We start from the raw sequence: 18,381 nt of genomic DNA, 5'->3' as shown, positions 1-18,381 counted from the left end.
TAAATAGTTATTAGGAAATAGGATAGTTATTATTTTATGTAATAGATATAAATAGAATATAAAATAACTTTGTTTTGATTACTTAATATTTCTCCGAAAGTAAGCAAGCAATTTTCATACTTCTTATCATCGGAAAAATTCATATCCAATACGTTACGAGCCGACCATTAATCACTAAGATTTATCATCAATGCAATTCATACATAAATATGATTTACCTATTATTAAAATATACAGAATGTTACAAAAGGGTCCAAAAAACAAAACGAAAAATCAATATTGATCTATTAATAGAATGACAATAATTAATATTTCTTTGTTTTTGTTTTTGTATCAAAATATGAATCTCCAGTAATAGGATATAAAAAAATAATATTTTGTTTTATTAAAACGAGCTTATTGGATGGGGGTGGGGGAAGGGGGATACACCCTTTGTATGTATATCAAAGTTTTGAATCAAGAAGATTAGAAACACGAAGAAAGTTAGGATCTCCTATAATCTACGAAATTGCATAATCCTCTAGTAGCCTATCCTATCCTAGTCTGTGGTCGATATCTATTTGCAACGAGGACACATGGAAGCAAGTAGATCTTTCGACTATTCGCATTAGAAACTTTGTCCTCGTTCTCGTTTATAGTTTAGTTTTAGTTTTAGTTTTAGTTTTAGTTTCGTTCAATTTTTCTTCGTCTCTTTCTTCTTCTTCCATCTCGTCAAATGTTTTTTTTCCTTTTTATTTATTATACGGATCAAGGAAATTCGTTAGATTGATGAGAAGTAGGAAAAATTGTATGACTAATTTTAAGAAATATATTAAGTAATACAAAAATAAACTTATTTTATATTCTATTTTTTATCTATTATATAATATAATAACTATCTCTTATTTCATATAACTTTTATATTTAATTATTAATTTATAGAAATGTCAGAAAAAAGTATTAAAAATATATATATTAAAATATACGATTAAATAATATTAATATTTTATATATAAGAAGGTAGATTGAAACGTTGCGAGCTTCGACAAGAATATTTATATTTTAAATAATAATAATTAAATTGTAGCTATATCTCTTGGGGACTGAAAACTTTTCAATACATCGACGTATGTTTTATCGTTGCTTTTCTATGCTCGAAAAAAAAAAAAAAACTAGTAAGAATATTTTCAAACTTCTTCTCCCAATTTTCTTCTCTTTATATCGGACACACGCTTATTTCTGTCTTTATCCATCGAATATGTATCGAACGGGATTCCACGACCTTCCTACCCCCCCTCCCCCCGATTTACGTCACTCGTCTATTCTTATTCGCGTTTCGTTTGTTATTATAATTCTTCGCATCGTAAAATTTTCAAATTTTTCATCCACTCAAAATATCACAACATAATTTATTATATATCACAATATAATTCATTGTAAATATTTTATCTATAATCTAACATTTATACTACTGTAATATTTCTCTTTTAAATTATTAAATAATAACAATCTATACTTTGGTTATAAAATATTCCTTAAATATTATTTAATGTATGCGTAAGATATTAACAAAAATTTTCTCAAACGATAAATATTATTATACAAAAATGTTTTTTTTTGTTTTATTATATTCATAATAATATATTATATTTAAATAATATATGATTATAAAAATGTCATACAAAATCGTTTTATTTAAAAAGACACGAAAACTTGGAGAGAAACTTCTCGTCGTAGATTGATCTAATCGACGGATTTGAATTGTAAATTCGTGCCTACCATCGATGGATAATTTCTGTAATTATATCGTAACTACCGATTGTAGGAAGTTACTACGATCTTACTACGGATAAGAAAGTTGACCGTCGATCTTTGTATAAATGTATTTACCAGAAGCGTTCAATTAACCATAACGACGACATTGATCGAGATTAACCTCGATCTAAGATATGTAAGGTAAGTATGAAGAGCATGCGTCGTCGTTATGTCGGTATGAAAATTATTTAAAACGATAGATAATGTTATTGCATTATAAATTAACGAATAACGTATTAACGTATCATCGGTTATAATATGCGAAAAACGAGAATGAAAATCACATTAAATACATTTTAATGTATACTTTCAGATAATTCAGATTGATGATTAGAATCGTATGTATAAATCAAAGGAACGAACGAAGAAAAAAAGAAATATCCAAACCAGTGATAATGCTTATTTATAGTTCGTTTATAGAAACGAGATGATAATCGTAATTGCATAAACTTACGATAAATTTTCCACTCATCCTTATCTTTCGTTCCATACTTAAAGGATGATTTACGAATTCGTCATTCACTAGTAGAAGTTTGAATTATATATCACGAATACAAAAAGGTCATTAAGCATAAAATATGTTCAAAGCAAACACATATTTCTTTTAAATAAAAACAAAATGTTAATAAATGGAGTGTCATAAATAATAAATCGACGTTTTCAGAATTTTTCAATATTGTAAAATATTAATATAGATAATATTCATTTAAATAGAAAATTAATAATACTTCAAATTTTACGTTACATATATTATACCAACGCCTGGATTCTATATTATATATATATATATAAATAAAAAAAATAAAAAAGAAAATCAGTCGATATAAACAAAATATTAATAATACTTCAAATTAATAATACTTCAAATTTTACATTACATATATTATACCAACGCCTGGATTCTATATTATTTATATATATATATAAATAAAAAAAATAAAAAAGAAAATCAGTCGATATAAACAAAATATTAATAAAATAAAATACTAATACCAGATTATTCTAATAGTAATCACATAAAAAGTTAATAAGTATTACTTATTTCAATACAAAATAATTGTTCCAAAAATCCGTCGTAAATAAGTAATAAGAAAACAATAAAGGTGGGAGGTGGAGGGGGGAGTTTGGGTTGGTTAGGGGAAGTTGTTAGAGAAAAAAATTTCAGTTAGATTCGTTAAGTCTTTGATTACGAATAGATCAAGAGAATAAGAAAAAGAAGAAGAAGAGAATAAAATTTGGTCGTTCCGGTCGTTGAAGCAAGCAAGTAGTCTCAGGGCAAAATCATATCATGCGGCTATTTCATGTGGCTATTTCACGCGGTACAGCATAGGACCGTCGTTCGTTTCATGAAAACCGCCGGAAGGGAAAGACGAGAATCAGGAAGCAGGTCTCGTCGTTCGTCGATCTTTTGCTCGGCAAAGCGTGGACGTTGGAGGAGGCGTCGAATAACTCTTTCACGGAAGTAGGAACATACACAGATAGACAGATATATACACACACACATATATACACATACACGGATATGAAAGTAAAAATTCCGCTTCAACCGCATCCCGGCCGCACGTTGGACACGCGTTAACACCACCTTTCCTTCCTCTCCTCTTCCTCCTACTCCTCATCCTCGATTCCACCTTTTTTGTTTGCTTCTTTTCTCTTTTTTTTTTTTTCTTCAAAATAAATTTTCTCCTAAACGGAAAACGTGAGACTAGAGTGACAAAAGAAGACAAATAGAAAAGGTACACTTTAATATAGTACGTTGTTTTTCTTTCATTCTGATTTAATTTTTGTATCTTTGTTAAATGAAATGTTTTTTTCTAGTTTTTTTATTAATAAGATAAGATAGATTTTAATTAACTTCACGGTTACTTGAACTAAATGTTTAATCGGTTAAATATCGGAAATAATTTGTTAGTGATATTTAAGATTTTGTTTTTTTTTTTTAGGATATTATTTAATAGCCAAGAATTCGTAAAAATATTACAACGAAATAAGAATCAGAAGAGTAACGATGTAATTGATGCTTGTAATTAGAAACTGATTGTGTTTCTCTTAGAAGATGAAAGTGACTTTATTATTAGTAAAGAACCAACGAAAGTACTAGAAATAGTAGTCATTATAAGCTATTATAATTATTTACACCGAGAAAGAAAGTTTCCGAATGATTAGCAAATTTCTTTCGAAATATTCGCTTTCTGTTCATTATTTCGAGAATTAATTACTGGTGCTGTGTAATTTAGAAAGTATCAACGATGAACTCTTCCAAGATGATCATTCCAAATTCAAAACGGTGATACGAAAAAGTCTCATATAAAATTGTTTCCATATATACAATTAAACGGTAACAAACCTCGAATAACACAAAACGTTATTTCCTCCCTCCTTTTCACTTTCCCCAATTGATATTATTTTTAAATTTCAATGCACATACATTGCACAAATCAACCGTGTTATAAAGAAGTTGAACGTATTACATTAAACGCAACACATTTAATTACATATATCAACCCATAGTCTAATTTTAAAATAAAGGTATATATATATATATGTATAAATAACTCTTGTTAAATATCAATGTGTCTTCATCTCGTGGACGTTTTCTCGGTGCAGCTTGGAAATATACCATGGTCGATTAGAAATCCGGATTAGATTGCGTGAATTAGTGGGCATCTGGCGTGTTCGCCTACCAGACTGTTGTTTCTTCTTCTTCTTCTTCTTCTCCTACATTCGTATTTTCTCGTTCTCTCTTTCTCTCTGGTTTCTCATAGTCATGCAAGCTGTTATACGATACACAAGTACGACTTGTGTAAAAACTGATCATGAAAATAACTTATCACTAATGTTACATCCTATAAGCTTTCGTGTTAACACTTAGTCTGTTATTTGTAATTATTAATCATTTTTATTTCATTTCTTTTCTTTTCTTTTGATTTTATATTGATTTTTTTATTTTCTCCAATAAAAGATAAAAGTTAGTCTACAATCGACCTGAAGCAAAGTGCTATCATCATGACCGATGATGTCTGAGATTTTCTGTTCAAGTGCACAACACACCGAATGATTTAAATTTCCGTTCGAACACGTGAAATAACAGCCGAACGAACGTACGAACGAACGACCAGCTTTACGGAGAAGGGTCTTTTTCTCTCTTTTTCTCTCTCTCTTCCTCTCTTTCTTTCACTCATTCTCTCTTTCTCACGAAGAAATATCGGAATAGGTATAAGGTACCTACGACGGGGCTCGTCGTTTATGACTTAGAGTTCAAAGAGAACGTTTTCTACTTTACCGAACGGAAATATTTCGTAAGAGGAATGATTTACGATAACGAAAAAAACCGTTCAACGAAGATGATTTAAAACGGTTATGCCAAATATAAGAGATGTGGGGGTGGGAATGGGGTGTGTTGATATTTTCTCTCGAATACATTTTGCTATGAATTTTCGCGATACGTCGAAATTTACTTTCGAGATATCGTTAACCTATGACAATAGAAAGAAATAAGGACAGTAAGAGAGAGTGAGGTGAGAGAGAGAGAGAAAGAGAGAGAGAGAGAGAACGAGAGAGAAGGAAAATAATGATGACGAAGAGTAGTAGTGCGATAGAACTCTCTCGACAACGTGACATTGATTTATTCCTCTTTATTCGTTATACAACAAAGGAAAGACAGATGCTCTCTCTCTCTCTCTCTCTCTCTCTCTCTCTCTCTCTCTCTCTCTCTCTCACACTTTTTCTCTTTTTCTCGTGCATACGAAATAGATGAAAATAATAATGCCTGTGAAAAGTGAACGATAACGATTCGCCAGACGTCATTCATGCATAAAGTAACATTTTCTCTTCCATGTCGCGAACCTTTCATTCACAATTCTTGACATTCGATATAGGGATTATAAATAGAGAAAATGTATATTGGGTTATAGTCGAAAAATCGTATTGAATAATTGATAAGTAATAATATAAATATATATAATATAAAAGATTAAAATAGTATATAACATCGTTTGATTTATGATCTTACAATTTATAATATATGTAGTATATAATAAAATCTTCATCCGTTAAATTATTAAATATAATATAATTATAATAATATATACCTATATTATATTATTTTCTTTTTAATATTGTATAGAAATTTACTTTTGGAAATATATACTAAAAAATAATTATACAAAATCGTGAGTGAATCAATAAGATTCGTTTCTTTGACAGAGGATAATTGACAACGAACAAAACGTTTTAAGTTTTCCCTCGTTCGTTCACGTTTCGTAGAACAAATAGCGGCAAATCGTAAGCGACATGTCCAAACGAAGTTCATTCTATCGTGTCGGAGCGTCAATTAGCGTCCCACGAAGAACCAAGACTACGATCAAACTCGTAAATAAACATTTTTCTTTATACGTACATACCAGGAGGAGAAGAAGAGAGAGAAAGATAGATAGTGAAAGAGAGTGGGGTGGATGGGGGGTGGATGGGGGATGGGTGGAAGAAAGGGGGAATTCACGGCCCTTCTGGGTCGATATGAGAGTAAGATACAACTGTTACTCGTATTACGGTTCAAGGTCGAGGTAAAATAAACGTCCAAATAATTCATCGTTCCGCTTGTTAAACATTTTAAATCTAAATTCGACGAATGGATATTGATTATTTTTTTTCTCTCCCCTCCGATCAGATTGAAACTAGTTATTATGGTAACCATTAGATGATAAATTGAAACTGAAATGAGAAATCGTCGTCGTGAGAGAGGGAAAGAGAAAGAGAGAGAGAGAAAAAGAGAAAGAAATGAATGATTAAAAAAATAAATCTAATCTTTTAAAAGATGTTTGATTAAATGTGTTTTTCTTCGATAAGATATAGATAAATTTATAAAGGTTTATCCAACAATTGTAACTTTGTTCTATATAGAGATAGGTAAAAATTCTACATTGTTTATCGGTGTACATATTTGCAAAGTGCATTTTTGCAAAGGACAATAAATATTGCGAAAGGAACACAAAAGTATGATCTAGATTAGTTATTAGATATATTTGTATATATCTACTATACATTATTATTATTATTATTATTATTATTATTATTATTATTATTATTATTATTATTATTATTCGTATCATAATTATCACGTAAGTAATTTTAATTAACGGTAAAAAATGTAATTAACATATTCTCTGCAATGTTTTTTTGGTACTAGAATACATCATTCATTATGTATAAACTCGTACGAACGAAAAAATAGAATTTTATAGGAAGGAAGAGGGAAGGGAAGGGAAGGAAGGGGGAAATTAATGTAATAGATATTTATCGTAAAAAAGAAAAATGAAAAAGAGATAGAAATAGAGAAAAAAAGAAGATGATGATGACGATGATGATGGTAGTCCAATAGAAAACATAGGTATGAGAAATGCATGAGATAACGTTTGTCAAGGATGCGAACGATTTTATCCGGTTTCAAGGAGGCAACCCGTAAATTGTCAGTAAGGTATTCGACGTTAACGCGGACAAGCCGACTTCTCTGGAACGTGAATGAAATACATACGTGAATCGAGCTCGTAAACGGCTAGTGATCTAACTGCACGTCCACCTGGACAACATTTTCACAAGGTGGAATAGGTGAATCCATTTTTGAAATAACTCGACGATCAATTATATATTTAATCTCTTTTCTTTTTTTTTTTATATTACAATATTTGTTTTTTGAAATTTGTTCTTTTTCTCTCTATTTTTTTTAAAGAATAACACAAGAAAGAAATAAAGAAAAGACGTATAACGTTTGATAGTGGTAGTAGTAACCGAAAGAATTTGAACTTTTGGCATGGTTCCAAATAAAAGAAAAAAGAAAAAAAGAAGAAGAAGAAAAAAAACGGAATCGAAAACCGCCATCGAAGGTAGGAAGGAGAAGGAAATTTTTCTTAGATACCATGAAGAGTTGTTGTCTCTCCTTCTTTTACTTTCTTTCTTTCTTTCTTTCTTTAAACTCGTTTCGTACGAATCTAACGTTTTATACCGTAGTCGGTTCTCTTTCGTAAAGAATTCTCTGCAAAGTATTTCCTCCATTTATTTTGTTTCACTTTTTTCTCCTCGACTCTTTATTCGTTGTTTCTGTCTTTGATCTTAAGGGTTTTTTTTTGTCCCTTCGATTTTGGGGTCGGGTTGAAAACATTTCGTCTAACGTGAATTTCTTCGCGGTGTTGTTGCATCGGGGATAATAAAAGATTTAAAATTACGAAAATACAACTACGTCATCGTAAATAAGAAAACGAGCAAAAGTATATAATATATATATGTGTGTGTGTGTGTGTGAGAGAGAAGATTCAAGGGAATTAATTTATCGTGCCGATCGTCGTCTTCTTCTTCTTATTCTTCTTTGTCGTTGTCATCGTTGTGGCGATGACGTTTGCAAATGTCTCTGAAAAGGGAGTCCGAGTAGTACCGAGCATAACCGAGAACGCTTGGATAGTCGGTAACATGAAAGGATTATAAGCGGCGAGGAACGCATCGAAAGGGTCTAGGGTCAGCGATAAAGGCGAGCTCGAGATAAGCTTACATTCTCCTTCCTTTACCTCGGCGGTCTTTACGATCGTTATCAAGATTCACGTCGTATTTAGTGCCGAGTACTCATCGAAGTAAGAAACTATCAGACAAGTAACTAGGACTCTTATGAAACTAGGAAACTAGGAAAGAGAAGGAAGGAAGGAAGGAAGGAAGGAAGGAAGTAAATAAGATTCGATAATAATTACAAGTTTAACACTAAACCCCTTTGTGTATAATTATTTCCTACAGGTGAATAGTCTACTTTAAAAAGATTAACATATATTTTAATATAGAACGAAATTTTAGTAAATTGGATAATGAACGATGTGTATTATATATATATATATTTTTATATTATTGTGTATTATATATTTTTTTTATTATTTGTATTTATATTTTTTTATTATTTGTATTTATATTTTTTTTTTTTATTTTCTGTATTATATTTTTTATATTTTTTTTTATTATTGTGTATTATATATTTTTTTTATTATTTGTATTTATTTTTTTTTCATTTTCTGTATTATATATTTTTTATATATTTTTTTTTATATTATTGTGCATTATATATATATATTTTCTTTTTATTTAAAAATGAATAATGTGTGTGTTAGTTTTATGCATTTTAACTGCATTTATATAAATTACAGGAACTTTGGTAGATTTAACGTTAAACAAATAATTTGATTGTATCTATACATCAGGATGTTGGGGATTACGTTAAGATGAATACTCGTTGAATAATAAAAAGAAAATTTATAATATGATGCCGAGAAAATTTATGGATTAATATAAAGGAAAAAAAGATATGAGAGAAATTAAAAATCAAAATAAATTGTTGACTTATTGTTAGTTAGAAAATAATTCTACAATTTGCATACCAAATTGATGCTATAATTTTTATTGTATTAACATTATTTTTTTCTTTCTTTTTTTCCCACCCCCTAATACTCGTGTTATAAATATCACGCGGGTGGATTTAATTAGACTAAAATCTTCATCGTACAATTTTCGTCCACCATTTTTCCGTAGAATTCTTTTATTTTCATAATACGAGTAAATTACTCTTTGCTAAAATAAAAAACAAGCACATTATTCTATTAAAATACTTGCACTACGAATAATGTGCATAATTAAAATACATTAAAAATCTTTCACGAAGAAATTCGTCATAAAACACTAATAATTTCCGTATGTTTTTATTCTTACATTTTTTCTTTTTTTTTTTTCTTTTTCTTTCGAGAGAGAGAAAGTATTTATATCGATGAACAAAAAGCACGCGTTGAAAAATCGTGGAATCGTACCAACTTCCTGTGAGATCATACACGCATATAATACGTGTATGTACAATATCAGTAAAGAAAAGAAAAAAATGTAAGATGTAAAGAGTCGATAATATGTAAAGGTATATCTATATAATAATAACAATAATAAAAAAAAAAAAAAAAGGAAAAAGGACGTTTTGAAACGCGTTTATTTGCGCATTCTAACAAAAACCACGATTCTCTTATGTAATATCGTCGGCCATTAAGTCGGCAACATGCGCTCAGTGTTATACACGTGTGGTTCTTACAACTCGTAACAAACCTTCCTTTCCTGTTTACCAACGTAACGTTACGGCCTTGACTCGTGTGACCAATGTTAGCAAGCTATAATCTAACTATATAGCTTCTCGTTTCTTCTTATTCTTTATTTTCCTCACACAAAGAGACATCGACTAAATTTCTAACGTACGACTATTAGTCATTCGTAATTTCGTCCTATCGTATTAAGAATTTTTCTATGTTTAATCAAATATTTTTTATTTCGTTGGAATTATTTTGTTCAAGTAACCTCACGATCAATTAATGCGTATATATTAATATATAATATAATAATAATATTATTGCTTATATATATATATATATACGAATTGTAAATAAATTTTCCTCGTAATTGTTTTTTTTTGTCGTTAAATCGATTATTTAAATATTATTTTTCTAATAAATTAAACAAGAATTTTCTTTAAATAATTTAAATCTCTTATATTTGAAAAGAAATTTATTTCAAATTAAGCCCCTTGACCTTAATTATTTTAAAACGAGCACGTTTACTACTACAGGTTACTTCAAACTATTTAACATCGTCGCTAATGAATAATGAAATTCGCGAATAACGTGCATAATGTGCATAATATTAAGAAAAAAATGTCTAAAATACGATCGTCGATCAAAGTTCGTTTGAATGAAAGAGACAAAAATTGATAGTAGCCTAGAAAACTCGTCGTTTGTTTAAAGAATGAAACGTATAAGTATATAAAAGAAATGAATTTGCATGTATAAAATATTATAAATTATTCTTGAAGATAATGATCACGTCTTGAGTCGCGTCTATGACCATTCCAAAGATCGTACGTCACGATCATCGTACTCTATCGCATATTTTATTCCTCAACGCAGCTGTGTTACACTCCCTTTGATCTTCGACGTGATTCTTAAACGTAATGCACTTACTTTTATCTATCCTTTCCATCTCTGTTTCTCTCACTCTTCGAGGCATAAGTCAATTAAGTCAGGATTAGTCGATCGAACGTGTATTCCCTTTACTACCAAACCCGATTTAATACTATTTCTATATTTTACTTATGCTCGTCACGTCGTCTATCCTAGACATTCCGTATCGTAACTTTTCCGTATGGGGGAACCAGTATTTGTAATCCTCTTAAGCTGCTTAAATCCGTATTTACCATCATTACGTTTCGATAAATACCTCCCATTATTCCTCTTCTTTTTCTCTTTTTTTATTTTCATTCTCTGCCATCTATTTCTTATGATAATGATTTTGACGAATTCCGAATCACTAAGTTTTATTTAAATCGTAAGCAGCATTAACGTCATCGCTCTAATGTTAAACAAAAAAATTATTTACGTTCGACACGAAGATTCTACATAATCTATGTTAATAGGAAAAGAGAGGGGGGGAGTAAGATAGAAGGGGAAAGAAACGAACGACCAGCGTAGATAAAATCTGGATTTTAATAAAGTCAAACTTATGTAATTCAAAGAAAGGTTACAACCGTCGTAAATTATGTGCGTATCTGAAAAACCTTTAACGTTTCTTTTTTGCCTCTCGAACGTTCTTTCTTCTTTATCTATAATATTATGTCGAACGGAAAAAGAAAAAAAAAGAAAAGATTTTATTACCGTGTTCTAGAAAGAAAAAAAAAAAAAATAGAAAAAAGAAAAATGTAAATTAAATTTTGTAACGACGGATTCGTTCGCAGTAAACATTGGTGTTTCCTCGAGATTTGCGAGAGCATAAATTGCTTTTAAGAAAGATCCCCGAACTATCTTCGTGGTGTATTACCATAGAAAGTATATTCTGAAAAAAAGCAAAGCATGTAAAAGAAAAAATAGAGAGAGAGAGAACTTTTTACGAAGAAAATTATGATCTCGTTTAAAAACATAGTTGAAACAAAAAAAAAAAGAATTGTCTTCATTTACAAAAATCCTGAAAGAACATTTTTTTCTTTTTTTATAAAATCTAGTCTCTCACGAAATCTTGGTTGTTACATACAATTACTTTTAATATTTTAATACAACGAACTAATTGCACGAGAAAATAAACCAGTGATACTTTAGATAAGAAAAAAAAAAGAGGTAAAATATGTAGAGGAAAAAATATAAAGGAGAGAAAAATATAAAATTTAGGAGATAAATTATGATATCGAAAAAAATATTAATATTTTAAAAAATTATATATTATAAATAATTTTCAATGTAATATAGTATATATAAAATCTTAAGAAAAAAATAAAAAAAAAAGGGAATCAATCTTTCGCATAAATTTTCGATAAATTATTCTCTAAATGATTGGTAAGTATTTAAATACCCATAAGCAAACACACATACGAAAGAACAAACTGTACACAAGAGAGAGAGAGAAAAAGAGAGAGATAATAATTTACGAGTCGACACGAAATCTCTCGATATCGTTGAAATAATTCCTTGAAGAGTAGGTTGTCGTTCAGAAATATACAAAAATAATAAAACTTTGATATTTCGTGATCTAGAAAATGTAAGACCTTTGACCAGTTCTTAAAAAGTTGTCGTAATACTTAACCACGAAATCTGAAATTTCGTAAAATCTAGTAAAGTAAAGTCATCCTTGAAAGTAACGGTAATAATATAAATTTCGTTTTGCGAAGGACAATCTCATCGTCAGTTATCTTCATCCATTTTGTTAGCGGTTTCTAAACGAAGTAAAGGACGAAGTTCCTTTTCTCGGTAATAAGGTAGATATATCTGCCAAAGTGATTTACTTTCTCATAAAATTCTACTCTATCCTTGTTACTTTCGCATCTTCTCCTTTTTCTACCACTACCCAACTATAAAACTTTATATCTTACTCCGTAACGATTCACATAATTCGTCTATTTTCTCTATATTTACCTACGATTACGATGCAAAAAAATCCAATCGAAAATATTCTACTCGAATAAAGAAGGAAAAACAAAATAATAACAAAACCTATCTTACCTTTCCGTTCTCTATAAATTCTATTACAAAGTAAAAACAATGATCGTAAAGATTATTTTTCTATTTAGAAAAGAAATACAAAACAAATTAAATACCCCACCTGTGTACGTTCCTTTAATTATATACTTAAGAAATAAAAATACACAAATACACGCGTATTTCAATTACGTACAAAATCAAGAGAGAGAGAGAGAAAAATAGTCTCTTTTTTATTTTAATTAAAATTATTATTTAATATCTGTGTATAAATATATGTTTGCTTATGTTATCAAGTTACCACAATGAAATTAATGGTAATGGCAAAGGTGAAATGATGATAACAAGAAAAAAAGAAAAAAAAAAAAGAAACAGAAGGTGACGCGCGTGTGGTTGAGACATAGGAAACCTTGCCCTAATTACAGGGAAAAGGGAGTGGCAAAGGAGGGTAAGATATAAAGTAGTTTCAAGACATCTATATATATATATATATATAAAGGACCCCATCCTCATCGTTCCTCATTCTGTTCCGGTTAGATACAGAAAGAGCCCTGGGATTCCCCTTAGTAGAACGAACGTAGGCTGTAACACGTACTTCCTTTCCACTTCTATACAGGTATATTGTATACAGGTGTCTCTCCTCGTAGTAAAAGAAAGAGAGAGAGAGAGAGACAGAGATAGAGTTAGTAGAATTTGCTGGGTACACTTCTGAGCTCAGTGGATTCTATGTGAAACGTAGTTTTGAGGAAAACCTAGGCGGCGCAGGAACCCCAAGCCTGCGTGTAACTTCGCACGCTCGACACAGGGTCACCATGGTAACGGGAACGTTGGCTAGCTCTCTCTTTTGCTCCCTCCTTGCACCCCTCGCAATCTAACCCCTTTAGCTCCCCCTCCCCCACCCACCCGTCCCATCCCGTCCCCCTCCTCATTCCACCCCTCCGCACCCCTCCTTTCAGCACCGGCCCTTCTGGAGCTTTACTCGAGTCGAGTCGAGCAGAGTGCAGCAGGATTTCATCCCTCTATCCAGCAGCCGCAGCATCGGGGCGGCTCCCGTCGTGCAGCGCAGACGTTCTTTTTCCGGTTGACCCAGGTCGCGTTCTGTTACCAATCAAATCTCATCTTCGTATTTAATTTTGTGAGAAAATAAAAAAAACATTCGTCCATTCGAAGTATTCTTATAATATAAAATTATCGAGAGAGAAAGGGTTAGTTGCAACTCGGTTAACGATAATCTCGGTTGAATCGTGCATCTGCTGTTGACCTTGAAACTCGGAAGTGGTCCTCATAGAAAGAGGGAGAGAGAGAAAGAGAGAATCACGTGATCTAATAAATATAATCTATCATTTGAAAAGGTGTCCGAATCATTCGACCACGCAACTTGAAAGAAGCTTCTTTATGAAGATTGTTAAAAGTTCAATTACTCGTCTCTGGGCGCCTGTACAATGTGGACCAGAGATATGCGGCTGACAACAGTTTGTAGCAGCAGCAGCAGAAGAAGAAGAAGAAGCAGAAGCAGTCTCGGAAAGATATCGGTGTTTCATGTATTATTTTTCTCGTTTTACAAGGAAGAGGGACGAAGATGTAATAAGATTAAGAGGACGAGAAAAAGATTGTTGTTGGAGGAAAGTAGATGTAACAAGGTTGAGGAAGAAAAGGCGGTGGCCGATTCGTTTGTATGGAACAGCAGCAGCAGCAGCGCATGAGAGACACGTGTCGTGTTTTATACTATACTATATTATACGTGAAAAGAGATCTACAGATTTCTATATTACCGACGCCAATTTATAATCGTAAGATTATTCGGAGGATATATATTAATTAGTATTAATCTTACAAAAAATGATTTATTTTTCTCGAGCTCGTTGTAAATCGTTTTATGAAAACCATGTCGTTCCTATAACTTACGCTCAGGGTTTAAAACGAAGCGATAATTAAATAGAAAGAAGAAAGAAGAAAGAAAGAAAGAAAAATAATAATAATAATATACATATTTTTCGAATAAGTCCTGCCTATTTATTATATTTACGTGCTGGCACTAACTATCGTTAATCGAAAATAAAAATAAAGAGAGAGATGATAATGACGTATTCTATTAATTAAGGAGAAAAAATAATGACTAGCTCGAATAGCAGCACCCTGTCGCGAGCTTGGCTTCGTGCAAATTGTTGCCGTTGCAGTGATTCCAGACAGGATAATATGAACAATAATCTCAAGGATGAGACACCGTTGAGAGAAGAAACCGAAACGCTTTTGCACCGTATCGCGTTCACCGTTTGGCACACAGCCCTGCACATCGAAAGAGAGGTGTGTCATTTTCATCCTTCCCTTCCCCCCTCTACCCCTTTCTTTTCTATCTTCTTCATCTTCTTCTTCTTCTTCTTACTTTTTTCCCTTGATTTTTCTTTTTTCTATGTCCAAATCCGACACTACGTTCCAAGAGTTATAAGAAGTTATGGTACCGTGCCAAATGTCTCGTCGTTTATTAATTACCACGGTCCTTTAGAAATTGTTCTAATATTTCAATGTATTTGGAATAAAAGATGTGATCGTTTAACAAAATTAAAAAAGAAAAATTTATTCACTTTAGTTGAAAATAAAATTTCAATAATTACGTACCGTGTAATACTACGAACACTTACAATAGCATTTACGTATGGAGTGGTCTCTCTAGTATTATGAATAATTAAATTTCAAACGACGAGACGTTAATAGTCTGTCGCAATTATAAACGAAACAATACTGTTATTTCTTTTTCGATAGTAAAACGTCAACGAATGGAAAAGAAAAAAGTCTAAACTAAATGAAATGAAACGAAAAGAAATCTTTTTATAATTTCAAACATGACAAAAGATTTCTTTTTTTTATGTTACAGCACAATGGGGGTTACGAATCACAGCCGAAAAATGTTAATACCATCGCGAGAAACAAGCAACAACAGCAACTACTTATGCAACAACACCAACAACACCAACATCAGTTACATCAACAACAGGTGAGGCTTATTTAAAGAAAGAAAATATGGTAATATAAGAAAACGTATTTGTTTTCTTTCTACTTTTTTTTTTTTTTAATGAAGTTTTAAATCAAACAACAATTTGCATAACGTTATTAATTTTTCATGCGATCTCTAGTCTGTCGTTTCTTTTTTTTTTCTAAAATACCAAAGTACAGAATTAAACTATTCGAACGATAGTTCAGCACACAAATCAAAAATAGATATAGCAAAATGTATGTTAGAGAAAATTGGATGTTAACATGAATGGTAATACACATATAACAGTCTTTATCATATTCAGAACAAACTACATATACCCAAGCTCACTACAACGAAACATATTCGATCTAAAGTACTATAACTCTGGTTCATTTCGTGTTTCCCATAATATCATCATACTTGCGGTAACTTTACTATTTAATCTAAAAACAATTTCACGTACGCATTTCACGTATGATTTCAATGGATCGAGGCATATCATTTTAAAGAATTATTTTCATCTTCGAAATATTTAAAAATCTATAATTGTTTTTTTTTTTGTCTTTTTTAAATCCATAAAGGCAACCGCCTATGCGTTTATACATAATAAATATTTAAATAACGTCACGAACTTTCGTAACAGCAATCCGATACAAGTAAACAAGATATCTTTTGAAAACTTGGTACAATTACGTAAACAAATTATACGAGGGTTCTGTTTTTTTCTCCTTCAGTCCTCGTTATTGTTCCCTATAATTGAATTGTAAATTTTATCGTTTAGATTATAATACATACAATTTGAAACGTAGCAAATGCATGGGTACCATTATTAGTATGTCAAAAGTTTATAGCAATTCCTATATTACCACCTTTCTTATTCTCATCTCAGCAAGTTAATCTCGATTCTATAATAAGTAATTTGAAATCTAAAGAGGCCGACTTTATCATTCATTCGTAAATGTCTTATAGTAGCGGCACGACTATTCCTCGCTTCTATTTATCTTCAAACGAGCCTTTCGAATCGTTAGACGTGCTATTAACCGAGCTCCTTGCTAAACTCTATTACCTTCTAATCTTATCGAGCTAAGATACGAGACTAGAACGAAACGAGCGTGTATCATAAACCCCAGAAGATGAAAATATATTTTAAATAGAATAATTACAGCCCTCTATAAGTTTATCTTCATATCTAACATTTCTCTAAAAGATTATTTTTCATTAATATGCAATTTTACATATTAAATATGCAAAGTAATTTTAAATGTTATATTTATGTTACAACAATATTTGGTAACGACAAAAATAAAAAATAAAAAAAACGAAGTAATAAAAAGCGATTAATAAACATATCAAAGACGAGCAAATATTTGCTGGGCGTAATTTATTATTTTTATAAAATAATATAAAAAAGAAAATGACGCGGTAAAAGGGATGAGAAGTTTTATAGCGATAGTCCTTAAGAATGTATCTACCTACCTACTCTCAGGTGATTTTATTATAAGCTCTTTTTAATATAACGCTACTAGATTACCCGTAGGGCCTTTGCTCGACGTTTTCCGCAGACTTTAAACGTCGATGTATAAAGAAAATTATTCGTTGAAACGGCAATAAGATAGAGTATTATACGAACCACGTTACTATCCTATCGATTTATCAGCACGATAACACACGAGGTACTACTATGTTTGATACTGTAAGCAGTATATGTAATTTATTCAAGAAAAACTTTCGAGCAAAAGCTTTGCTTTTTCAAAAAATAAAAAAAAAAAATAAAGAAAAATGATATGCCGAGTAATCATGACTAATTAAAGAATTAACCCGATATTATTTTGTAAATACAAATAAAGGGAGATAGGAAATCACCCACTTTTAACAATTTATTTTCATATATTTACTTATTCGTTCGTTCGTTTAATTTTCTTCCACGTAGAAAAATTGTATACTTCAAACTTTGCCAAAGGTATTCATACATAATTTTCAATACTATATTTACCAATTATTTATTTATTTATTTTAAATATGAGCTATGTACCGCGTTAATTAACAGAAATTTTGCAATATTCCGTTCATTTTGTTCGATAATGTGAGATGCATTTATTATAATGAAAGAAAATTCTAATAAAAGAAACAAAAGAAAAAGTATATAAAATATATACCTATATATATGTACTGTAGTATTAAATTTCCAATTAGAAATAAAACGTTGTCAATTAGGTGGATTAACGATAATTGACATTAGTCGCGCAGTTTAACGCTAGCACGAGCATCATGGACCCGAACAATTGCTCCCGATTAATCGCGTGGGGTAATAATTATTATTTTTTCACTAGTCACTTTCTTTTTTAGATTGTCTACCATTAACACACATACGTTTAACGTATATCCAATTGTTCCCTAACCTTTTTCTTTTTTTTTTTCTATTATTCTTTGCATCATACATCTTCAATACTATTCTTGTATTATACATATTGTTCATGAGAACGTTTCAAATTATTTTTATATAATTATTATTAAATTTATATCAATATATATATATATATATATATTATTCGCTTAAAAAAGAATTATTTTATATGATATAAAAAAAAAAAAGAA

General features: G+C 30.6%; 1 protein-coding gene across 15 annotated transcripts in view; it reads left to right on the top strand.

Annotated features, from left to right (window-relative positions):
• The window catches only part of LOC122526455 (tensin-1), a 166,226-nt gene that overhangs the window by 110,672 nt on the left and 37,173 nt on the right, over positions 1-18,381 (top strand). For 14 of the 15 annotated variants that reach the window (XM_043649858.1, XM_043649859.1, XM_043649857.1 and 11 more), the window contains one exon: positions 15,685-15,804. In XM_043649858.1, coding sequence (XP_043505793.1) covers positions 15,685-15,804 — 120 coding nt within the window. Of the gene's footprint in view, positions 1-14,911; positions 15,117-15,684; positions 15,805-18,381 lie in introns of those variants that run through there. The other variant, XM_043649869.1, reaches the window with a different exon arrangement.

The sequence above is a fragment of the Polistes fuscatus genome, unplaced genomic scaffold (genome assembly GCF_010416935.1).
Source record: "Polistes fuscatus isolate 324 unplaced genomic scaffold, CU_Pfus_HIC Scaffold11, whole genome shotgun sequence".
Classification (NCBI taxonomy): Eukaryota; Metazoa; Arthropoda; class Insecta; order Hymenoptera; family Vespidae; genus Polistes; species Polistes fuscatus.
Note: the sequence above shows the minus strand (reverse complement) of the source record. Positions and strands in the feature narration are given on the sequence as shown.